The sequence below is a fragment of the Bactrocera tryoni genome, unplaced genomic scaffold (genome assembly GCF_016617805.1).
Source record: "Bactrocera tryoni isolate S06 unplaced genomic scaffold, CSIRO_BtryS06_freeze2 scaffold_25, whole genome shotgun sequence".
NCBI classification, from domain to species: domain Eukaryota; kingdom Metazoa; phylum Arthropoda; class Insecta; order Diptera; family Tephritidae; genus Bactrocera; species Bactrocera tryoni.
Genome location: NW_024395977.1, coordinates 29,798,679 through 29,824,807, shown reverse-complemented (window position 1 = coordinate 29,824,807; position 26,129 = coordinate 29,798,679). Strand labels below are relative to the sequence as shown.

The following is a 26,129-nucleotide window of genomic DNA, read 5'->3' as shown; positions in this document are numbered from 1 at the left end:
GACGCCCACTCTTCATAAAATACTTGCACATGGCCCAACAATCATAAAGCACGCTATCTTACCTATCGGTCAGCTATCAGAAGAGGCAGCGGAGGCTCGAAACAAGCATTATCGTCTATATCGACAAGACTTTGCAAGAAAATTTTCACGGGTTCAGTGCAACCAAGACGTTTTAAACAGGCTTCTTCACACATCTGATCCATTTTTAAGTTGCCAGCGAAAACGTCAACGAAGCAAAAGCCAACCCTTCTTGAGTGAAACTATAAAGCTCTTCGAGTTACAGGAACCAGAGGTCCACGTCGACACTGAAACAGGGTTGCCTGAACATTCTGATGAATCAGAAGAGGCTTTGTAACAACACACACGGAGGAATTCTTTTTTTTTTGTTATAATTTTATTTTATCATTTTATTTAAATATATATTCAATATAAAATGTTCGGTTGCATCCGAAATTAGCCCTTCCTTACTTGTTTTATTTTAATATATTGCATTATTATATTCGATCACGTATTTTCATCCATAAAATCACTTAAAATAATTTTGTCCGGTTTTTGAGGGTAAATGCTCCTATGTGCGAAGTGGCGTGCTAACGAGTTGGAAAACCATCTTTTCTGTACAACGGAACAGAAACCAAAAAATGTTGTTTATCAAGCTGCGTTACATTGAAAAAAAATATAAAAAAATTAAATGATAAATTTAACTTTCTTTTCATTTCAAAACACATAATTTCACGCAGAGCAACGGCTGTGGGGTCAGCTAGTGTATACATAAAACAATAACATTATTTGCAAAAACCAAAAAAAATCAAAACAACACATAGAAAATCGGGCGCGAAACGCTATAACAAAACATAAATAAAAACAAAGAAACGGGCGCGAATTTTAAAAACCAAACTAGAATAAATAAAAAAACAAGAAACATACTAAAACCAAAAACAACCAACAGGAAGCGAAGGAGAGGGAGTTGGAATCAACGACCTGAATACCCGTAGACACATACATACATATATACATCGGCACTATCCCCAAAAACCCTTTTTGGAAAACAGAGTGAGCGTATTATGTCCATTATATATTTAAAAAGTGCATAAGAGAGCATACCTGCACATTTCCCACTTCGCTTTCGCGCTCTCTTCCTAGTGCGAACATATATGTACACCCAACTCTTTTTTTACACGGTAGATACGTTCCTCAGAAATCCATGTAAAAAAAACCGTGTAAAAAAAGGCATTTTCTATATTAAAATGGGGGATACGTTCCATGTCATCTGAAAACCGTGTAAGATGAAATAAAGAACTATATTCACTTCGAAAAACCGTGTAAAAAATTTTGAAAACTATAAAATTTTATATACTTGTATGCATACAAATTATATATTCATATGGCATTTTAATGAGCATTACAACTTAAAATACATAATTCATACAGAATTGATAGATTAAGCAAAAAACAAAAAAAAATCTGTTAATCCAGAATTAAGAACAGAAAAATTGGAATAGGAATAAGGAAAAAATATTTACATAGCTACATAATTATTCGTCGCTACTTGATAACTAGCGCAATTGTTTGCGACGAACTGGACTAAAGTCGGTATCGTCGCTGGAGATATCCATTTCAGCAATGTAAATTCGTGCGAACAAAATGTGTAGGTAAGAGTTATGGAATAAGGGGATTTCCCAGTTTCTACTATGTATGTTCTTTCAGCAATGGTGCTAAGTGTGGTAAAAACAAACATAATTACAAGACAGTGATTTTGAAACCGTACTAGATTAAAAATTGATGATTTTAATAATTAATGATTTTTTCAAAAGTGTAAAAAGAAACCGTGTAAAAAAAGAGTTGGGTGTATATGTATACATACATTTGTATATTGCACATATAATTATATTATAAGGGATATAAACAGCCTATGATAGCATACCCTACACTGAGTACGACATGTCAAATTATTATATCTTATTTAATTTTCAAAGAAAAAGTTCTCGTAATTAAACTCACAAAATACCTTAATTGGAGCGAGTACCAAAAACAAAATCAGTTTCACTAAATATAAATAAGTTTATGAACACTATGTATATACACATAAATATATTATTGGTACATCTAAAATTGCACATACATTCCTATACATTACATAACTATACTCAAAGCCCACATTGGCAAACATCCCGCAAATTTTTTATCAAACAAAAACAAACAGGATTGTAAAAAGAAAAAAAATAAATTTAACACACATACATATGTACATATATTAGCACAAACATTTCGTGCATACTTAGGTACAAATCGAATTGATCTCTTTAACGAGCTCTCAATTGCACAAAATATGAGTACGTACATAGCATGTACATACAAGTCCACGTATTAGGGTGTCCTAAATACAAAACAATCGGACACCAAATATTTTACTCAATAAAAAGCGCTATTTATAATAGTAACTAACAATTTAAACATATATTCAAAATTAATTCTAGTAAATAAAAATAATATTTATTATTTCATTAATTTAAAAAAAAATACAAAAATGGTTAATAACGATACAAATCAAAATACACTTGCAGGAGCTACAGGCTCAAAACAGGCTTAAACTAGTGGTAATGTTAATATGAATTACAGAAAAAGGGGTAAGTATACTATGCTTTAACTTTCGTTAACTATTGTAAAAGATTACGTTGAGGTAAGTAAGGTGAGTAATATATTAGTATTACAATTGGATTATTAAGGTAATTTTACAATAATATAATTCAATATTTTATAATTTTTCTAATTCAATTTACTTAATTTTAGTTTTAGGTTTAAATATATATTTTGTCGCTTGACGCAACACCGGCATTCTTAACAGGATCTGATTCCTTCAATATCAAGTGGAAGGACGGCCAGTTTGTGGATGGGACGCTTAATCATACCCGTCTTGGTTGCTATGTCTGCGACTCGCACCTTGCCGTCTTGCCCTTCGACGGTTGCGACGACGCGCCCTAGTAGCCACTGCTGCGGCGGAACGTTGTCCCCGTGGACGAGAACGAGGTCGTTGAGCTGCATATTGCGTTTGGGGTGCAGCAACTTGTTGCGCTCCTGAAGGCCCGTCAGGAATACTTGAACTGTTGCTTGAGACAGCAAACAAGTTGCCATCTCTCGCAACAACGAACTGGGTCCATTGGCACCTTCTCTGGGGGTAATGCCCGCAGGGAGCATCCTATTAATAGATGCGCTGGTGTTAACGCCTCGCCGTCGTTGGGGTCTTGGCTCAGAGGTACTAGGAGGCGAGAGTTGAGGATGGCCTCCACTTCGGCCAATAGCGTTGAGAGCTTTTCCGTCGTTAGTAGAGCATTGCTGAGTGCGCGAACGACCAGATGCTTGGCGGACTTCACCGCCGCCTCCCATAATCCTCCGAAGTTCGGCGCCCTTGGTGGTATAAAGCCCATGCTGAATCCTTCTTCGGCTGCAAATCCCATTAGCTCTGGAGCTTGCGCTAGAAAGACCTCCTTCAGCTCTCGCAGCTTGCGGTCGGCGCCAACAAAATTGGTTGCGTTGCCGCTGAATATTTTTTGTGGTATCCCTCGGCGACCAATGAACCTTTTGAGGGCGAAAATAAAGGAATTAGTAGATAGGTCCGAGACTAGTTCCAAATGTACTGCTTTTGAAGTGAAGCAAACGAAAACTGCTATATAAGTTTTTACGGGTGGTCGACCACGTATTTTTAACGTTGTATATATGGGACCACAAAAATCTACGCCACATATCAGAAGTTTTTCAACTGGCAAATTTCCCATTGTTTGGGTTCGCAACTTCGGCTTGTAATGAAAGCAGTGTGTACAATTTCTTACGGTTCTACTGCAAGCTTCTCTGGCATTAATTAGCCATATGCGTTCTCGAAGAAGTGCAACCAACGCTTTTGCCCCAGCGTGGTGATTTCGAATATGCAGGAACCGTAAATACGTTATAACGAAGTGCAAACTTTTATTTAATAAAAGCGGAAATTTGGCATCGTATGGGAGAGGCGACCTCCTACTCGGATTAATTTGAATGACAGCGACGTAACCGAGTACTCATGCAAAAACGGGTTGAGTTTTTGCAAGTTTGCGGGTAGGGTGGTACCTTTATGCAATTTTTGAATAACATCCGAAAATTCTGAATGTTGGACCACCTGTGCAATTTTTAGAAAACTCAAGTTTAGCTCTTCTGAAGTCAGATCCTATATAGTTTTCTTCTTCTCTAATGCTTCGTCTTCTGGCGAGAGCTGGAAGTGGTTATTAATTGGCCATAATGCAGGGTCTTCTAGGAGGAACTGTGGACCGCCAAACCATATTGAATTATTCAATTCGTCCACGTTACAACCCCGAGACACTTGATCCGCAGGATTTTGTTTCGTTGGCACATGTCGCCAATGTACTTTGTCAGTCAATTCTTGGATTTCGGACACTCTATTTGCGACAAAGGTTTGTAATGAAGATGGATGCGTTTTTACACAGTGCAATACAATTTCAGAGTCTGTCCAAAATGTAATTTTCTCGAATCGTCGACTCAACATTGGTGAACTCGTGACCATAATTTGGCAAGAAGATGTGCTGCCGAGAGCTCGAGACGCGGAAGAGACTTGGTCTTCAGCGGAGCCACTCTAGACTTTGCTGTAAGCAGCATACATTTGACACCACTAGCACATTGGCTTCGTATGTATATGCAGAATCCGTACGCTCTTATTGAAGCATCGGAGAAGCCATGGATTTGGCATATAGCAGTCGACTCTAGGTTTACATACCGAGGAATGCTAATTGACGAGAGCTGCAGTAGGTTGGCTTCTTCTTGATTCTGCCAGCTAGTGTCGAGGCGCAATGGAATCGACTCATCCCAATCTAGTTTTTGAATCCAAAGCTCATGCAATAAGATTTTTGCTTTGGTAACTAGTGAGGCTAATAATCCAAGAGGATCGAAAAGGCGAGCGGAGACTGACAATAAGTTCCGTTTAGTGGCTCGCAGATCATTAAAGTTGGCATCCAAAACAAATCGTAAGTGTTTAGTTGAATTTTTGTCATTGAAGCTTAATGACTTTTCAGTGCAATCACTGTCGAAAAATTTAGGGTGGTTCGAAAACCACTTCGTTAAGGTGAATCCTGCCAAGTTTAATATTTTAATTACTTCACTTCTTATAAGATCAAGAGACTCAAAATTTTCAGATCCTGTCAATAAGTCATCGACATAAAAGTCTCTTTTAATGGCCAATGAACCGAGTGGGTATTTAGTTGTATTAGCATCGTTGAGCATTTGTAAACACCGTGTTGCGAGAAATGGTGCAGGCGCAGTGCCATAAGTAACGGTGTTAAGTCGAAAAATTTGAATATGCTCTGAGGGATGCTCTCTCCACACAATAAGCTGATAATTTCTGTCTTCTTCTTGCACCATTATTTGGCGGTACATTTTAGTAATGTCTGCCGTTAAAGCGTACTTGTGTAAACGAAAAGGAAGAAGAGTTGAGTACAATTCTTCTTGGATGGTTGGGCTTACCATCAAAAGTTCATTCAATGAAATTTGAGATGAAGTACGACTCAAAGCGTCAAAAATAACACGTAATTTGGTTGTTGTGCTTTCGGGTCTTAAAACACATTGATGCGGAATGAAGTAGGGTGGCTCACTCAGGATCTTATTGTTCGTTGGGTTCATGTGACCCAATGCTCTATATTCATTCATAAAATCCAGATACATTTTGCGAAATTCTGGATCTTTTAATGTCCTTCTCTCCAGGGCCTGAAACCGCCGAACTGCGGTTTTATAGGAGTGACCGAGTAACTTACGGTCAGCTTTAAAAGGCATTCTTACTTGAAGCCGTCCTGAAGGCAATACTTGAGTTGTTTTCACGAAAAATTTTTCACACTCTTTTTGCTCTTGTGTGAATTTGATGAGAGTTTCTGAAGGTAATTCTTCTAAAGCCCAAAACTTTTGGACCACCGAATTAATTGACGTTAAGTCATCTTCAGATTGGCATAATGCATATTTGCCAGACACAACCCACCCTAAAAGGGTTTTCTGTAGCGTTGGTTGATTAGGACCACTTTTAATTTGGCCAACCGCTAACAGATCGAAAAAGGTTTCTGCACCCAATAAGATATCAATCTTTTTTGATTTATGGAATTCTCGATGCGCCAATTTAATATTGTGCGGAATTTTCCAGCCATTAACATTTATGTTATGGTCTGGATGATTAGCCGAAATGCAACGCATTATCCAGAATTCCGCCGAAAATTCGTAACCACTTTCGTATTGGAATTTCCAATTCCTATTATGTTTAATGACTTGGGAGCCTGAGTCTAGTAACGCTCTCGCAGGCAGGTATTCACCATAACTGGTCCTCACTTGAATAACAGCTGTCGCCAACATTACGCGATCCGGCATACTCGCTGTATGCATGGCATGTGTGGTTGATGGTTGCGGATGAGATGCAGCGGGGAAGGAAACCGGGTACTGGTGCAACAATGTGTGATGCGATCGATTGCATACACGACATCGATCCACTCTGCACTTGGATTCCGTATGCCCCTTACGCAAGCAATTTATGCATAAGGGCACCGATTTCACAAACTCGAACCTCTGTTGTACCGGAAGCGCCTTGAAAGTGGGGCAGGCAGTTAAAGGATGTTCCTTTGACTTGCATTTTTGGCAAGTTGGTTGCTTTGCCTCTGCGGCAACTAAAGCTGATTTTGTCCTGTCCATGTGTGGCTGCTTCATGTGGCTCATGCTGCTTGTGGCTCCGGATTTCGTCCTCGAATAAGATGCTCCTTCCGCAGCTAACTGCTGAAACCTTCTATTTAATGTTGCTTCGCAATCCTTCCATAATGGTAAGTGATCATAGTCAAGTTGATCTTCCCACTTGGATCGGGTGGCAGAGTCAACATTTGTCATAACTATATGTATTATAGTGACGTTTGTTATTTGCTTATCATCGCCCAGAGATAGCAAAGAGTCATAAACAGCAGACACTTCATCAATCATTGATGGCAATGAAGGCGCGGATGGCTTTGGGATGGTTGTCAGCTCAAAAAGTTTAGATATTGTATTGAAAAATATCAAGCTTATTATCGTAAACTTTTTTGAGACTTGCCAACGCTTTCGGATAATTTTCATTCGACATCTGAAACGCTTTACCTGGGATATTTGGATCATTATGAACCAAGCTCTCAAACAAACTCATAAAGTTTTTAAATTCTGAATACTCTTCCTTGAATTTCGGCAAATTCATCTTAGGGAGTCTTGAGACTGGGAGAAGCTACGAAAGATGTTTCGGCAATTGACGTTCTATTTTTGGCTAAAATATTTGTAATTATTGATTTCGTTTCAACAATTATGTCGTCTAACTCTCCTCGGGCCATTTCGTCTTCATCAATCTCTTCAATTTTAGATTGGCATTTCATTAGCTTTTCGCTACATGAATTTAATATGTCGAGCCGACATTCCTATTCAATTGGATCTAACGACATAGTTTTTTCTAAAGGCCCGTTCTTATTCGCAAAATACCATTTTTTGCCACCGTCCTTTGACGCTTTAATGACTTTAAGTCGATTAACTCCTTACTTGGAGAGAGGTTGGCGATAGTTGGCTTTGGCTTGCTCATTTTGCGTGTTTAAATTGAATTTCCGAAAAAAAGACTACAAAGGTTGGCAACAGATATATTAAGAATCGATAACGAAAACGAAAAAATATATATATATCGATTCCCAAATATACGAAAGCCAAACCAATAGCAATAAAGGTTGGCAACAAATATATTTGGAATAGGTTACGAAAGCGAGAAAATATAATATCGATTTCCAATTATACGAAAGCCAAACCGATGTGCAACAGCAAGCACAATTGAAAATTTAACGCGAAAAAATATTGTCCAAAAATTAAATTTGCGAAAACACGAAATAATATGCGAAAAAACTGACCGAATTAAAATTTTACAAAAGGGTCGCACCTTAATGTAGGCAAATCCGCAATCCCAAAATCACTTCACATTCACTTGAATAGTATATAATACGTATATTATATAATATATAATATATGTAGAAAACGATATATATATACATATGTGTAATGTGAAAAGGGAGAGCCAAAAACTGAAAGTGTGCGTGTGCAGTTTTATTATTATTGTTTTTTGTTTGCACCACTTTTAATAATTCGCACTCGTTACCTGGTGCGTCGGCTGTTTGCCGGCGCTTGCGTCCCTTTGGCACAGGATGCAGCTGCAGCTCATTCCCATGACGACTTAAGCAGCAGCGGATAGACGGCAGCAACGAAGTGATGGCACCAGCGGAATTAGTGGAACAGCGGAGCGATGGCAGCAGCAGCGACGGGATAGCAGCAGCGACGGGATGGCAGCAGCGGTGTGACGATAGCAGCGGCTTAATACCAGCAGCGACGGGATGACAGCAGCGGTATGATGATAGCAACGGTGATGACAGCAACGGTTTTAAGCACAACGGTTTTAAGTTTACCGGTTTTTCACTATGCGGCACTTTAAACAGTTCATAAAACTGATTTTTTTTGTTTTAACTGTAATGCAATTATTGTTATTACTTTTTTAGGGCAAAAACGTTTGAGCTTTTATTTGCGCCCACCACTGTACCGCATGAAAAAAGGTGCGTGGAGTCCCTACGCGCGGAAGAAGTTATACTTCTTAGTGATATTCAGAAATGCATATCATTTTGTATGAAAGAAAACTAGAACATTTAAATTCATTATGCACATTTTATAAAGCAAAGTCTAAATGAAGGAATTTTGACTCGGAAAGTAGTTCTGTCTCTTCGTTGCGGAAGGGAATATGCAGCGTAACCATCTCTCTTTTGTACTCTTCGAATTGGGTTGTCATATTATAATTTGTATACCTTATATCATGGTGTTTAGTCAATTTCTTGTATTCATTATTGGCGTTGCATTTGTATTGCGCACAAAACTCGGCCAAAGTAAAATGAATTTTCTTTTTATATTTCTTTGCAGTTTTTCAATAAATTTAAATAAGTTTCTTAATAAATTTAAATAAGTTTTTTAATAAATTTAAATAAATTTAAGTAAATTTACATGTATTTTCATTTATATTTAATTATCAATACATTTTTTTAAAATTATTTACCCTAGTTGTCCATTTTATTTTCTCATGCATTTCAGTCGATTTTTGTATAGAAATTTTACCGGCGTAGAGGCAAAATGCGAAACAATCATACATATATTATGTCGTTTGCACATTTGTCTGTATGTTTGCGAAAGCAAATGTTCTACAAAAGCATATTTCTATACTTAAACAAAATTATTTGAACCATCGTATATTTCTTACATGCATAACCAAAACATACTTAAGACAACGCCACGAAAGTGTCAATAGTGGTGTTGGTGGTAAGCACATTAAAAGTCACAATGTGAACGCAGGTTCGAATCTCGACGGACTTAGTCTTTAATTTTTGCATTTTAACATCGTAATACTATACAAATAAATATTTTTCTTACTAATAGAAATTAAATTTATCACAGCAATATACCTAATATACATATACATAATATTGCTGTGATAAATTTAATTTCTATTAATACGAAAAATATTTATTAGTACAGTATACGATGTTAAAAGGCATACATCTTTCTATCCTATCTTGTGTATCTGCACATGCTCATGTGAATGTATGTATACGCATGTGCGCGTTCAGAAATTCAAAGAATTCGCAGAAAAATAAAGAGAGACGAAAGAAATATAGTCACATAAAATAGTTGAGAATTCGCAAAAATTAAAGACAAACGAAAGAAAAATAATGCGCAAGCATACATAAGCGTACTGTACTTATTGACCGCATTATTTTTGCGTAAAACCTTGGAATTTATTCATTAAAATGACCACTCAAAAGTCGTTTTATCCATTGTAAGCGAGCGATTTTTGAAGAAACATCATTTCTAATATGCTACAACACAATATTAGAAATGAAGTTCATAAACCTCACGCTGTCAGATAAAACGATATACCTCGTCATCGCGGGTCGATTTCCAAAATATTTAAATGAAGACTAACTACAGAAATGATCCTGTAAAGTATAGTATAAGTATGAATATGGGTAAATATGTATGTATGTTGGTATCTTCTTCTTAATTGGCGTAGACACCGCTTACGCGATTATAGCCGAGTTAACAACAGCGCGCCAGTCGTTTCTTCTTTTCGCTACGTGGCGCATATTGGATATTCCAAGCGAAGCCAGGTCCTTCTCCACTTGGTCCTTCCAACGGAGTGGAGGTCTTCCTCTGCCTCTGCTTCCCCCGGCGGGTACAGCGTCGAATACTTTCAGAGCTGGAGTGTTTTCGCCCATCCGGACAACATGACCTAGCCAGCGTAGCCGCTGTCTTTTAATTCGCTGAACTATGTCGATGTCGTCGTATATCTCGTACAGCTCATCGTTCCATCGAATGCGGTATTCGCCGTGGCTAACGCGCAAAGGAAAATAAATCTTTCGCAGAACTTTTCTCTCGAAAACTCGCAACGTCGACTCATCCGTTGTTGACATCGTACAAGACTCTGCACCATATTGAAGGACGGGAATTATGAGTGACTTATAGAATTTGGTTTTTGTTCGTCGAGAGAGGACTTTGCTTCTCAATTGCCTACTCAGTCCGAAGTAACACCTGTTGGCAAGAGTTATTCTGCGTTGGATTTCTAGGCTGACATAGTTGGTGGTGTTTACGCTGGTTCCAAGATGGACGAAGTTATCTACAACTTCAAAGTTATGACTGTCAACAGTGACGTGAGTGCCAAGTCGCGAGCGCGACGACTGTTTGTTTGATGGCAGGAGATATTTCGTCTTGCCCTCGTTCACTGCCAGACCCATTTTCTGTGCTTCTTTGTCCAGCCTGGAAAAAGCAGAACTAACGGCGCGGGTGTTGAGGCCGATGATGTCAATATCATCGGCATACGCCAACAGCTGTACACTCTTATAGAAGATGGTACCTTCTCTATTTAGTTCTGCGGCTCGAACTATTTTCTCCAAAAGCAGGTTGAAAAAGTCACACGATAGGGAATCGCCTTGTCTGAAACCTCGTTTGGTATCGAACGGCTCGGAGAGGTCCTTCCCGATCCTGACGGAGCTTTTGGTGTTACTCAACGTCAGTTTACACAGCCGTATTAGTTTTGCGGGGATACCAAATTCAGACATCGCGGCATAAAGGCAGCTCCTTTTCGTGCTGTCGAAAGCAGCTTTGAAATCGACGAAGAGGTGGTGTGTGTCGATTCTCCTTTCACGGGTCTTTTCCAAGATTTGGCGCATGGTGAATATCTGGTCGGTTGTTGATTTGCCAGGTCTAAAGCCACACTGATAAGGTCCAATCAGTTTGTTGACGGTGGGCTTTAATCTTTCACACAATACGCTCGATTGAACCTTATATGCGATGTTGAGGAGGCTAATCCCACGGTAGTTGGCGCAGATTGTGGGGTCTCCTTTTTTATGGAGTGGGCTTAGCACACTTAAATTCCAATCGTTGGGCATGCTTTCGTCCGACCATATTTTACAAAGAAGCTGATGCATGCTCCTTATCAGTTCTTCGCCGCCGTGTTTGAATAGATCGGCCGGCAATCCGTCGGCCCCTGCCGTTGGTATACATTTTTGTTTTTTTTTACAGATTTCACTGCATTTATGTATTATATATGCAAATGTATATTTTGTTATTTTTATTACAGGTTTCACTGCACGCACTATATATGTATGTAGGTACATATTTTTGTGTTGGAGGTTTTCACTGAAGCACTTCACATATATTTATGTATATGTATATATGTTTGGATCTTTAATCTTTTTTACAATTTTTTTTGTGTATTTTTTGTTTTATTATTTGTAGTTTTTTCACATTCACTGAACCATGAACACCGAAATCCAAACACCGAAAAAGCTACAATTGGCAATTGGTTGCGAAAAGAATTTGTTCACTATTATTATTACAGTGTGTGTAAAATTTAAGTTAACTTTTTTAAACACGCATAAGTCCCTGCTCGGGCGCCATGAAGTCTCTGAAGCTATATTTATTGAATCTGAAGCTATATATATTGAATATATATTTTGTCGCTTGACGCAACAGCTCTCTCGAAAACTCATAACGTCGTCTCATCAGATGTTGTCTTCGTCCACAGATATGCTCTTCCGACGGCTCTTGAAGAAAACACTAAAATTTAAGGAGCTTTCATTACAGGCAAATTCTCTTTTGATGCCACTCAGTGCGTTCACACGAGCAAAATGAGTTTTTCTGTCCATTCTTTAGAAAATTTTGGCAAATGTTTATGTGGTTCGGCAACGCGACACTTATAGCATGTTGAACAGTTAATTTGTATCTTTGTATTCTGGTATTATCTAAATATAAACACTCCATTACAATCACCCAAAACCTAATAAAAGTATAAAATATAATTATAAAAATTTAATAATTTGTATATTATTATAGTTTAAAAATTGTCTGAAAAGATGATTTTTTAAGCTACCATCACTACAAGATACCTATCGGTTTAATTAAATTGTCGTTTAATTACCTAACCGCTTTCAAAAATTTATCTTAAAGTTTCTATGCATTCCTTAAGGTTCGGTTTACAATTCTAAACGAAAATCTTGTGTACGTGTGATCGTTCATCCCTTTTTTCGTATTGGTCTTATTAGGTGCGTGGTGTCTATATGTTAGTTTCCGGGTTAATGCCTTGAATGTCTCCGTATTCGGAGATATTTTTATTAGGTCATAATAATTGGCATCACAAACTGCCTCAGCGAACAGCTGTTCATTTGGTGTTAAATGCATTTTCATTCTTCTTCTCTACTGGCGTAGAAACCGCTTACGCTTTTATAGCCGAGTTTAAGCCAGCGCACCAGTCGTTCTTCCATTTCGCTGCTTGGTCCCATTTGGAGATTCCAAGCGAAGCCAGGTTCTTCCCCACCTCTACTTCTTCCTCTGCTTCCTCCGGCGGATATTGCATTGAATACTCTCAGAGCTGGAGTGCTTTAATCCACTTGGACGATATGGCCTAGCCAGCGTAGCCGCTGTCGCTTACATCATTAATCTATGTTCATGTCGTCGTAAATCTCATACATTTTATCGTTACATCGGCTGCGGTATTTGACCATACATCTGCTGCAGAACCTCTCTCTCGAAAGCTCATAATGCCGACTCAACATATGTCATCGTCAATGAATATATGCATACCAGGATGGGAGAATGAGTGACTTATAGAGTTTGGTCTTTCTTTGTTAAGATGACTTTACTTCTCAGTTGCCTACTCAGTCCGAAGTAGCACCTGTGTGCAAGAGTTAGTCTGTTTTGGAATTGGAGGCTGACGTTGCTTTTGGTGTAAAAGCTGGTTCCAAGATAGACGAAATTATCTACTACTTCGAAATTATGATTGTCAACAGGGACGTGGGAGCCAAATTGCGAATGCGACGACTCTTTGTTTGAAAACAAGACATATTTCGGCTTGCCCTCTTTCCCTACCAGCCCCTTTGCTTCGCCGCCTTATCCATCCAGAGGATAATAATTTCAATATCATCGGCGTACGTTCGAGTTATTTTCTTCAGAAGTCGATTGAAGAAGTCGCACGATAGAGACTCGCCATGCCTGAAACCTAATTTGCTATCGAATGTCTTGGAGAGAACCTTCTCGATCCTGACGGAGTTTTTGGTACTCATCAACGTTAGTTTACACAGTCGTATTAGTTTTGCGGCGATATCAAATTCAGACATAGCGGCATAAAGGAGATCCTTTTCGTGCTGCCAAATGCAGCTTTGAAATCGTTGAAGAGGTGATATGTGTCGATCTTCTTTTACGGGTCTTTTCCAAGATTTGGACCTTGGTGAATACCTTGTCAGTTGTTGATTTTCCAAGCGCAAAAGCCACACTGATAAGGTTCAATCAGTTTATTTATTTATTTAGGGCTTCAGTCTTTCACACAATACTCTCGATAGAACCTTATAGGCGATGTTGAGGAGGCTTATACCACGGTAGTTGGCTCAGATTGTGAGGTATCCCTTTTTTTGGAAGGAGAAACACTTAAATTCCAATCGTTGGGCATTATTTCGTAAAACTATATTCTACAAGGAAGCTGATACATGCTTCTTATCAGTTCTTCGCCCCCGTATTTGAATTGCTCGGCCGGCAATTCATCGACCCCCGGCGCTTAGCTGTTCTTCAGACATGTAATTGCAACGTCCGCTCCATCATCATCGATTGAGCAATCGCATCCTTTCGTAGAACTTTCAAACATTACCCAAGTCGGCTTGTCAAGTACTTCGTACTCTCGTATTTTTACTCTCTCTTTTATCGTCTGCAAATGCGCTTTTCCCTGAAACTCTTGGTATGTATCCCATCCTGTACGTGTTGTGGTTTATGTTTTCTCTTCACTGCCACGTGGCACTGCTCATCGCACCAGTTGTTCTTTTACCTTTTCAGAAAACCAATGGTTTCGTTTGTAGCTGAAATGCTGTCCCACAGTTTTCTTATACCAAGCTGCTGATGAAAGCTCTGTAGAATATGAGTGCAAATGGAGTAGAAAATCGTTCGGCTGTCTGTTGTGAGTGCAGCTTCTCTACGTCGAACCGTCCTTGTGTTTGTTGACCTGCCTCCTTTGCTACACAGAGTGGTCCGGGCTATCTTGTTGCAGTGGAATTACGCACCCGTGAATTCCAGTATTAAGCGACGGAGTCTCACTCCCATCACGGTTTCCACACCGAATTTGCGCTCTCTTATACGGCCACTGTAGTAAATGCTACAACGACCTACTCATCTCAGTCCTTGTCTCCTCCATGGCATTTCTTGGACGGTGGTGATGTCTACCTTTATTCTAACTAAGATGTTAACCAGCCGGGCAGCGGAACTTTCCCAATTAAGGGACCGGATATTCCAGGTGCAAGTCCTTAAATCGTAATCTTTAATATGTTTGCAGTGGTCGTCATCAAAAGGAAGTCTCTCACATAATTATCATATATATTATTCTCTTTGTAATTCAAAGGTCGTGAAAGAGAAAAAATTAATGATCCAAAAAAATTGCAATAGCAACTGCGGCACTTTGTCTTGTAATGACTCTGAAATATGAATGGACGATATTGCATAACTCGTTTTTGTGATTTCTTTAGTTGAAATAAGAAAACGTTAACTTCGGCTGCACCGAAGCTATAATGCCTTTACAAATACACAAGTTTTACAATACAATGACATGTTTCCGACAGATTCTTGGGGAGAATATGACGGGTGCAAAATTTTAAATCGATATCTCAAAAACTAAGGAATTAGTTCGAGTATATACAGACCGAACAGTCGGATAGACGGACATGGTTCAATCGACTCAGCTCGTCCCGCTAATCATATGTATATGTAGTATATAAAGAATGAATTCAAAATACCTTGGAAGTGATGTTATTTTTCTTGTCGAGTAGAATGATAATACTTTGGAATCTGAAATCTCCCAAAATCTCGACTTAAGCTTAAAAAAAAATATGTTTCGTACTTTTTCGCGCTATTAGCCCATAGCTTAGCTAAGTATCTACCGATTTATTTAAAAACGGTTTGAGAAAGAAGAATCTCAGACCTTTCGAATGACGTATTTGTTTTTGCAAACAAAACTTAAATTATTTTAACCTTTTTCTCTTTTTTTTGACTTTGGCGATATTTTGAAACACTGTTTTATAAGAAAACAAAATTCTGATTTGTTTCAAAGAGTAAGTTTAATACCGAATTTAAAGAATCTTTTATTTCAAAATACGGTAAAAAAATTACTAAGTTTTTATAAAACGAAATAGGTTTTTTTTTGTACCCTATTTTGACGCCTTTATAACTTTAAGTTATGAGTGCACGTGATGTTTATCTTTACTTGTTTTTGCCGTTAAATTTGATAAAAGTCATTTTAAATGGCAACATATTTGCCTCAAAGTGGTCATACACGGCATACATGTGTGTTCGATCAGTATGTGTTCGATTGCGGTTTACTGGTATGGTCTTGTGCGCATATTAATTCATGTTGGCAAAAATGTTTGATTTTTTTACGATCGGTATGCACACATGTATGTCGTGTATGGCGCTGTGTGCACACAAAATCGCATTTTTCTGTATACACTACCTGAATAGGAAAGATCGCCGAACAATTTTCCTCTTACTTGTCGCACATATTCACTGCTTGAAAAGCGAACGCAAAATGGATTTGTATGTGATGTATGGTGAAACGATTTCATACAGATCGAACACACGTGTGTTTCATGTAAGTTATTTTCCAGGAAGTTATAAGAAAACTTAATTTGGGTTAATACGCCTATTTTATTATACGACACTTTTGGAACTAAAAGCTTTAATCAAATATAGCTCTACACGAAACCTTAGATTGGCGGCGCGATAATGTGAACGTAAAGGTAAGCGCGCGTGGCTTTTCAGGTACTTTCGGTTTAGCGACGAAACAATTGCAATTTTGTAAAAGTACAAGTAAACAAACGCATAGTTAACTCCTCCCCCTTTAGTTTACACTTGCTTTCAAGTGTCTGTTAGAAATATGGTACGTTGTTGAACTGAGGTGGACTTGACATCATGATCTTCAATGTATGGGCGTTCGAGTCAGACAGTGTTGGGAATGATAACATTTGTATCAAAATTTTCTGCTTGTTTCGTTGCCATGCGTATGACCCTAGGCAAATTAATAAGATGAGGAGGAGAAATATAACCAGTGTAATCATATCTCTTTTATATTCGGTCTTCAAATGCTTGGGTGTGGTTTATATAAAGAGTTTCCAACGATTCTAGTGACAACACTTTTACAATTTTATCTTCCAGAGACGTTAATTGAATAGTAGGCGCTCCGGGCTTCATAACTATTGGTTCGATGTTGCTAAATTCCTTATTCCTTATTTCCTATGTCGCGATGTAACATCACTCTACATGACTGATAAAGTTGTTCCATATGATTAATCCATTAAATTTGTTCAACAAAATGAGACTGTTACCAATCTTTTCAATCTGTGGGATATGATCAGGGTTGCTGAAAGTGAACGTTCTCCCCTAACTTATTTTGGTATACAATTGGTATTTCTTAAATTAACAATTGTGTCCTTATTGCATAGTGTGACATTTATTATAGTTTTTCAATCATCTTGAATTCGATATATTTCTTCCTTAAACACAAATTTTTCGTTTAGTTCTAAATAGATAGCTGAATTATTTTGGACAATCGGCTTTAGAAGTATATTTTGGTAATTGGTTTTATCAAAGTTCGGTATCTTAATAATGTAAATGGGTGTTGTTGTATTGTGTCAAATGAATACATCGGAAAACTCTAACATTTCCTCTATTGACCATGCGGCATATTGCGTGATTCAAATAATTTTAATTTAACTCGACTTTATTTAAGAGTAAAGAATTTATAATGTTTAACCTTGCCCATTGAACTGCATATCTGATATTATTTAACTCTTCTTTGATAACTCTCACTTGGTTTTGTAAACTAATGTCTATTACTTGTTTGTTATTATTGGTGATAAGTTTGTCAAAGTTGTGCTCTATCATGACCAGATCGTCATGGTCCCGCGACATACATATGTATGTCCATGACGAATCTAACCAATTTAGGAATCTAGGTTTGGTCTCGTGGTGAATTGAGTGATAAAGACTATTGTCGTGTGTATCTAGTGCGCTTCCGATTTGGTTCAAATTGATGAGATGAATAATTTTGGTTGTGGACGTTCTTATTTTCCCGTTTCCCTTATAAACTGATATTGTTTGTGCGTCTGTATAATTGGTGATTTTTACGAACCCATTCAATGGTCTACAATTTAGTGCAAACATTTAGGCTGGAAAGATTTACGAACTCTTAATATTGCTTTTGTGACTGATTTTGCCTGATTCAAATAAGACTGTGGTACTTCTATCCCCTTTAAATATTTCTTTTTGGTATCTTAAAGTAAGTTTAGATCCTAACCTGGTGTTCTGATTGACAAATATCTGTGGAAATATTACGACACCACATTTAATATTAAAACGATTATTTATTAGAGAGATCTTAAACACTTGTACTCTTGACGGCGTCTGTACAAAAAGTGACGCTTCTTAAAACTGTAAACTAAGAATAAGAATTTAGTTGGAAACTGTAAATTTCCAAGAATATACAGAGAATGAAGTAATAGAAAAATAATAGAATAACTGACAAACAGTGCTGCCAGATGTGATGCATCTTGTTAGTGTGCCCACAGTACTCCCCCTGAAATAAAGTCCTGCTGGACTTTTTAAGGTGTTGGTTGTGAGTTGTCTGTTAACTCAATGTATACTGGCTTCAGCATGTCGATTGAGACTGTTTTGTCTGCCCCATTGATTCTAATGATGGAGGTTTTATCGTCTACACGCTGGATGACTTCATGGGGGCCAGTGTATGGTTGTTGCAGAGGCTTCTTGATGGAGTCTACTCTCTTGAAGACGTGGGTGCACGGGTCAAGGTTTTTGAGTAGGAACAGCTTGTGTTTGATGTGATGAGCTGTTGGTGTTGGCCTGATTGCTTGGATGATTTGACAGTATTTCCTCACGAATGTCTGTGGATCACCTGGTGTGCTTGCTGTATCAAAGAAATCACCGGGTATACGCAGTGTAGTCCCGAAAAGCAGGATAGGAGATGCTTTCAGATCTGGTTTGTATGCGGTTCGGAGTCCTAGTAGAACTGACGGTAGCATGTCCGGCCAAGGTGTCTCATTGTTGCACATGAGAGCCGCCTTGAGTGTGCGGTGCCACCGTTCCACCAGACCATTCGATTGAGTATGATACGGCGTCGTTCTGATACGATGAATGCCCAGCATTCGTGAGAGTGAGGTGAACAGTGCTGATTCGAACTGCAGACCTTGATCAGTGGTGATTGTCAATGGTGTACCGAATTGACAAATCCACTGAGTATAAAAGGCGTGTGCAACTGTCTCAGCTGTCATGTTGTTGAGTGGTATGGCGTGTGGCCATCTGCTGAAGCGGTCAATGATCGTCAGACAGTAGCGAAGGTCCTTGACTCTGGGCAGCTCTATGAGACCCGGTGGACGTGCTCGAAGCGATTGTCTGGTACTTCAATGTGGTTTGGTATGGTGCGATTGTGACGATGGACCTTGGAACTTTGACATGGTATGCAGTGTCTGGACCAGAGGAGTGCGTCTTTTCTAATACTTCGCCAGACGAATCTTCCGGTGAGTTCCTTGACTGTGGCCCTGCCACTAGGATGAGAAAGACCATGGATGATGTCAAAGGCCTGGTGTCTGAGTGGCTATGGAAGATAAGGGCGCACAATATTATTGGTCACATCACATAGTATATCATGACCTTCAATGTTCAGCAGGTGCAGCTTGAGAGACGTGCTGGATTGGAGATCATTAAGCTGGTCATCTTGGAGTTGTGCCAGCGCAATGGTCTCAGCATCAAGTTTGGTTGGCATGGTTATGGCATTGATTCTCGAAAGCGCATCAGCCACGACGTTTTCTGTGCCCTTGGTATGGAAAATCTGAGTTGAGAACTGTGCGATGTAGTCCAATTGACGTAGTTGGCGAGGGTATGCCTTGTCAGCACGTTGAGAAAATGCGTAGATGATTGGCTTGTGGTCGGTGAAGATGCTGAAGTTTCTTCCCTCGAGAATGTGCTTGAAAAACTTGATGGCGGCAAAGATGGCTAGAAGTTCATTCTTGGAGTATCTGGTCTCTGCTGGACTGAGCTTGCGGGAGAAAAAGGCCAGTGGTTGCCATGAGTCTTTGTGTCGCTGTTCAAGAACGCCCCCAATGGCTGTATCCGAGGCGTCGGATCTCAATGAGAGGATGGCGTTTGGTGCGTGGAAAGCCAGGCGCGTGGCTTGGTTGACACTTTTCTTGCAGTCTTGCCAGGCTTGATCTGCAGAAGGTGTCCACTGGACTTTAGTGTTGTCCTTCTTCTTGGCATGTTTGAGAAAGTCCGTCAGTGGTGATTGTATCTGGGCCGCTTGAGGGATCGCTCGCCGGTAGTAGTTGACGATCCCTAGGAAACGACGTAAATCGCTGACGGTTTCTGGCTTTGTGTAATCGGCGATTGCTTGCGTGCGTTCGGCGGGTGGAGTGTAGCCGTCTTTGTTGATAGTGTACCCCAGGTAGATGACTTCAGACTTGCCAAACTGGCACTTCTTTGGATTAATGGTGAGATGATGTGCACGCAGGACTTCAAAGATGTTGGTGAGATGTCGTAGATGCTGTTCGTGGGACTGAGAGTAGACAATCAGATCGTCTATGAGGATGTTGTTCATATGTCTTTGAAAAATCTGCGTGGCATTGCGTAGTCCGGGTGGCATACCCAGAAATTCGAAAAGTCCAAAAGGGGTGGTTACAGCTGTTTTGGCAATGTCTGACTTGGCCATGGGTATCTGGTGGTAAGCCCTGACTAAGTCGATGGTGGAGAAAACGGTGGATCCGTGGAGACGCTGGGGAATGTCATCCCCATGAAGGGCTGGATATCGATCTGGAACTGTATTTGCCTTTAGTTTTCGATAGTCACCTGTGGTGCGCCATCCACCTGTTTTCTTTGGCACCATATGGATAGGGGTGGCCCATGGGCTGCTCGATGGACGGATCACGCCATGATGTAGCAGGAGGTCAAAGTCATCTTTAGCTATTTGTAGTTTCTCGCCGGTGATTCGTCGTGGGCGCTCAAATACTGGTGGCCCAGTTGTCTCAATGTGATGAGCGACTTGACTGTCAGTGGCTGTGATAGGATTGGTGCTGGGATGAGTTATGTCGATGAATTGGTTGAGTAATTGCAGGTATTTGGCGTCATGTGCACCAGGACAGATTGAGCGATCGATTGTTGAAATGCTGTGTACCATGGCCTCAGATAGTGTGCCCTGAGTTGTGCATGACGAGGTTGTATCGATGAGACATCGTCCTTTGAGATCTAGAAGCAATGCAAAGTGGACCAGGAAGTCTGCACCGAGAATGGCTGACTTGGCATCTGCGATTATAAAAGACCAATTAAATGTACGGCGAAGATTGAAATCAAGGGTGATGACTTTTCGACCGTATGTTCGGATAACGGCCCCGTTGGCTGCGAAGAGAGTCAGATCATCTTCTGTGAGCGTGTGAGTGATGGCGGACTTGGGCATGAGAGAGATCACTGATCCAGAATCGACAAGAAATCTCATGTTTGTTGTGCGACCATGAATGTGAAGGCGATGCTCTCTGGTTGGTGGTGTGTTAGCCTCTATGCTGTCGCCGGCCGCCTGGATGGTCGACAGCGAAGTTAGTTTTCCGCCGATGAGTCGAAGGTGCAAGGACGCTCTGGACCCATAGAGACGGTGATAATAGCAGAACTTCTTATTGTTTGAGGCTGGCTCTTCCTTCGATGATAACTGCATGGAAACTGCCAGATGCAGGTTGGGGTCGGTCTCGAGAAATTCCCTGGTCCTTGATACAGGTCATCAGGTCGGCTATGGCAAGTTTAAGGCCTGACAAGTCCTTTGCCATGCTGGTGAGCAGAGTATTTTCAAATTTATCGCCCCTGTGTGCTGCCTGGGCAGGCTGGAGATGTGTAGCCGTAACGGAATGGCCAGCCTGGTTTTCCATTAGCTCGTTTGCAACTTCAGCAAGCTCATCTGGAGGGGCATCTCTGAGTACTTTGAGACACCGGCTGGTTGATGGTGGTAACAATGCCAACCATTTTATACGCAGTAAGTCCTCTGAGGCCCTGTCGCCCATGAGAATTCTGAGCGGGCGCAGGAGCTGGCTAGGTTTCTTATCATCGAGTTGAACCTCCGTAAGCGCTCGGTCACTGGATTCTGAAAACCGCTTCAATATCTCGTCCTTCAGCTTCGCGTACTTGTCGATCTCTGGTGGATTCTGCAGAAAGTCCGCTAGCTGTAACATTGCATCAGTGTCCAAGGCACTAACGATTTGATTGTAACGTGATGCGTCATTTGTGATACGGGCCACCTGTAACACTGCTTCAACCTGAACAAACCACAAACGAGGCTAGATGGACCAGAACTGCGGGAGTTTGCAACTGGACACAGCTACAATTGATGCAGTGTTCTGGGCTTCATCGGCGGCGTCACTGATGGTCACAGTTGGGTCGTTTGTGGTCATGTTCGAGGAGATTGATGTCAAGACGTTTGAATTACTGGTGGACGTGTTTGGCGAATGCTCTAATGGCATGTCAATGAATCGATTAAGAGCACGTGGTCACTGGTTTGCACAAATTTTTGGACACTGATGAGTGAGAAATTGCAACGAGCGTGAATTTGCAATTAATATTAACGTTTGCACTCATTTGTACTTTAACGCGTGGAGAGACAAAGTTTGATCCAATTTAATCACGTCGGGGTCACCATAATGTGGAAATATTACGACACCACATTTAATACTAAAACGATTATTTATTAAAGAGATCTTAAACACTTGTACTCTTGACGGCGTCTGTACAAAAAGTGACGCTTCTTAAAACTGTGAACTAAGAATAGGAATTTAGTTGGAAACTGTAAATTTCCAAGAATATACAAAGAATGAAGTAATAGAAATATAATAGAATAACTGACAAACAGTGCTTCCAGATGTGATGCATCTTGTTAGTGTGCCCACATATCTTTTGTCCTTGTTCGTAAGATATTATTTGCCTTCTATTTTGGTTGTGGGTCTCAAGATCATTTTTTTTTTGTTTTTGTGTGATTTTGTCAATATTGCCTTGTCGGCTTTTCTCGTATTGTTTGGCATTCGTTGTGATACTGCTGCCAAAGAAGACGTCCAAAGTTCGTTTTTTGTAACTGAATGGATCGTATAATTATGTTCATAAAAAGCTTATTCATGTTTCTAGAAGGCGGTTCCGCTCCAAGCGGGTGACATCTGCATCCTGTCGTAGTCCAGAGTGCTGTGTTCTGACAAGTCTGAAGTTTCTTCATCTGCGTTCTACTGCATCCAGGCGACCATATTGCTGCGGCGTAAATGAGGACCGGCCGGCCGATTGCCTTGTAAGTTTCCAACAACGTTTCTTTGTCTTTTCCCCAAGTGCTGCCGGCTAGCGACTTGAAGGTTTTGTTGCGGCTCTGTACCTTGGTGATAATCACGGTCGTAAGAGGAGTGAAGAAGTATAAACTATAAAAAGTTATACCTGAAATCTTAGGTTATTGACAGTCGAAATCTTGACGTCATCAACTGCTATATTAAGCTGAAGTCTGTACTCCTTCGTCCAGTTCGAAAATATGGTCGCTCTGGATTTGGTAGGAAGTGTGTTAAGTTCCTTGCAGAAAAGAAGCGAGAAAGGTCGAGAGATAGCTGTTTACCTTTGAATACATGCCATCGATTCCAATGCTCGAAGTCAAAATTATGCTATTATCAGCCTATGAGGTTATAGAAACTCCCTCCAGTGGCTGTGGGAGTTTCGAAATGTAGAAGTTAAACAGTAGCGGGGAGAGGACAGCACGCTGTGGAACCCCCTGTTTAGTTCTTCTCATTTTGGATTTTTCTTCTCGAATCAGTACGGATGATTGACGACCACTCAGGTATGTCATGGACCACCTCTTCTGTCCTGGAGGGAGCGTAGTTTGTTCAATGTCCTGCAGTAGCGTTGTGTTATTGACTGAGTCAAAGGCTTTTGACAAGTCCAACGCTATTAGGATCGTTCTCTCGTAGTCTCGGGTTGAAGCCACGAACTATCTCAGCGTTTATGACGCTAAGTGCTGTGGTGGTACTGTGCACTTTTGGGAATCTATCTTGGTGGTTATCTAGGCTCAGGTGGTGAGTGATGGTCGGGAGTCGCAATACCTCAGGTGTCTTCACTACTGGGGAGAGGAGAGTTGTCGGACGATAGGACACCTCTTTGTTGGGCCACTCTTCCGACTTTCCACACATCGGGTATTTAAAGAGTGATCAGTGACAGGTTGACGACCTTGATGAGGTGGCTTATTCTCGGCGAGCCTAGATGTTTTAGCATAAGCATGTTGATTCCATCAGGGCCATTGGATTTAGCAGTCTTTTGGCATTTGCGATCTTTACGCAAAACGTTGAAACCGGCACAACTTAAAAGATCTGAGCAGCTGTCTAGCTTGGTTTCTTGGACCGCAGCTATAGATACGCGTTCCCTATTCATTAGTGCAACTATTTTCTCGATCTTGTTTGTTTGTTTGGTGACGCCACTGTTAAGTGTTGCGGGTGCAGACTCCTGCAGCACGGGGCAACGTACGACACACTCCACTTGGCCCTTGGCCGGATAAAATCAGGGTCAATTCCGGAGCGTAGAACCGGCTGTCGTGGGAACTGACTGAACTCTTATAGGGCGGTGCTGTGAAGATTTGAATGTTAAGTTAATCTCTCGGCATGAAAGTTATAGTTTCAGAATTAAGTGATTTTTCTTTGTTTTAATTGTATATCTGCGATAGATTTCGATTTAATTATTCTGCCTTGTACAAACTTTGAGAACTTATCTACTGCGGTTAGAACTACTACCTTCTTTGCCGAGTAAATGTCTATGTGTAAAATTTTCTCTGGAAATTCTGGTATGGGAGTTTCTTTAATATGAGGATTCGGTGGATATCTGTCATATTTAGCGCTTCTACGTACTTGACATTATTTTAGTAATCTTTCAATTTCACTTTTCATTCCCGGAAGTAGAATTTTTCAGCTAATTGTAATTTATTTTCTTTTGCATTACGAAGGGCTCTGTTACAGAGTTGTAAAATTTGTTCATCTTATGAGGTCTTGAACAATTAAAGAAGTAAAACTGGTCTTAATATTTTTAAAACTACGTTGATGACTGATTGAGATATTTCTTCAGTAGCTTTATTAATTCTGTTATTGTATAATTGGGCTGTGAAATTAGATGTCTATGAACTGAAAGATACGGAATTTATAGTCTGTAAATTGATCTCTCTGAATAAAAATTTTATTTTTGAAGACGTTCATTGGGACTTCAACACTTGGAATTAGGTATTTCGCTGAACTGTCGACACTGTGTTGTGTTGAGGTAACTGAGTTAACTTGCGATAACGCATCCGCTTCAACATTACAATTCATAATTATATTCTTCCAAATACGCTTCCACCTTTTGATTCTCGCGTTACCGTTCCAACTACTAACAGATTGCGTTAGGGTTTGATGATCAGTGAAAATTTTGTCTTTTGATTTACTATAAAGGTGATTTTTGAGGGACTTCAATGCCTTCAGTCCCTCAATGCCTAAATTATCGCGAGCATTTCTCTCTTGTTGGTTGCATAATTTTCTTCCGTTCTTGAAAGGGATGTTATTAGCCGGTCCGAGATAGAACTGCTCCAAAAGCAAAATTTGAAGCGTCTGTTGTCAGATGGAATTCTTTAGAAAAATCGGCATATTGTAAAATGACCTTTTTGACCTAATTTTATTGCATGCTTCAACAGCTTCTTGATCGAAGTTGATGAGTCTTATTGCAGACTCTCATTTGGACGCCTGTCTATATTCCCCCTTTAACAGAGAGCTAAGTGGTTTTGGAATTTTAGCGAAGTCTGTGATAAATCGTCTTTAATAAGCGGACAGACATAGGAAGGCTCTTAGATCTTTAAGAATTTCGGGAAGTGGATAAATAGTAATTGCTAACACTTTTTTGGATTTGTTTCCACGCCTTTGTTTATTTACAACAACCCCAGAAAATCGACTTTGTCTCTAACAACTCGTATTTGTCCAACTGGCATTTCATGTTGGCTTCTTGCAAAGTTCGGGAAATTGTGTCCAAATTCTTAATGTGGTATTCATAGTCCTTGCTAAATATGATGATGTCATCTATGTAGATATAACATATCTTGCCAATATGCTCTCTTAAAATATCATCGAGCGCACATTGAAATATGTCTGGACCATTTTTTAGACCGAATGGTAACCGAGTGAACTCAATTTTTCCGTTGTTAACAGGAAAGTCCGTCGTTTCTGTGACTGGTAATTTCAAAGGTATTTGATGGAATCCACTTTTAAGGTCTAGTACAGAGAAAATTTTATAATGCCCTGGCTGGGCAAGAACCTCAATAATTTCGGGTATAGGGTACCTATCCGCTATTGTTATTGAGTTGAGCTTTCTATAGTCTATAACCATTCCATATTTTTGCTTCCCAGAGGCATCTGGTTTTTTTCGGAACAATCCACACAGATGAATTGTATGGGGATCGGGATGGCCGTATTATACCGTCATCA

At 39.9% G+C, this 26,129-nt stretch overlaps 2 protein-coding genes and 1 pseudogene across 2 annotated transcripts; all 3 read right to left on the bottom strand.

Annotated features, from left to right (window-relative positions):
• Positions 1–9,851: 9,851 nt before the first annotated feature.
• Positions 9,852–10,054, bottom strand: LOC120781044 (annotated as a pseudogene).
• An 8,173-nt stretch (positions 10,055–18,227) lies between these two features.
• LOC120780861 lies at positions 18,228–18,914 on the bottom strand. Its single transcript, XM_040113096.1, has one exon. It carries the CDS (start codon positions 18,912–18,914, stop codon positions 18,228–18,230), a length of 687 nt encoding a protein of 228 aa, XP_039969030.1.
• Positions 18,915–21,299: 2,385 nt separating this feature from the next.
• Positions 21,300–22,067, bottom strand: LOC120780860. Its single transcript, XM_040113095.1, has 2 exons — positions 21,999–22,067; positions 21,300–21,932 (listed from the first exon to the last, which is right to left on the bottom strand). Exons 1-2 carry the CDS (start codon positions 22,065–22,067, stop codon positions 21,300–21,302), a joined length of 702 nt encoding a protein of 233 aa, XP_039969029.1.
• Positions 22,068–26,129: the final 4,062 nt, after the last annotated feature.

Bases quoted from the DNA above. Each gene is read 5' to 3' on its own strand.
- LOC120780860 (XM_040113095.1), bottom strand. From the start codon at position 22,067: ATGACCACAAACGACCCAACTGTGACCATCAGTGACGCCGCCGATGAA. The intron at 21,933-21,998 runs GTAGCTGTGTCC...TGGTTTGTTCAG, and splicing joins CCCAGAACACTGCATCAATT to GTTGAAGCAGTGTTACAGGT.
- LOC120780861 (XM_040113096.1), bottom strand. From the start codon at position 18,914: ATGACAGCTGAGACAGTTGCACACGCCTTTTATACTCAGTGGATTTGT.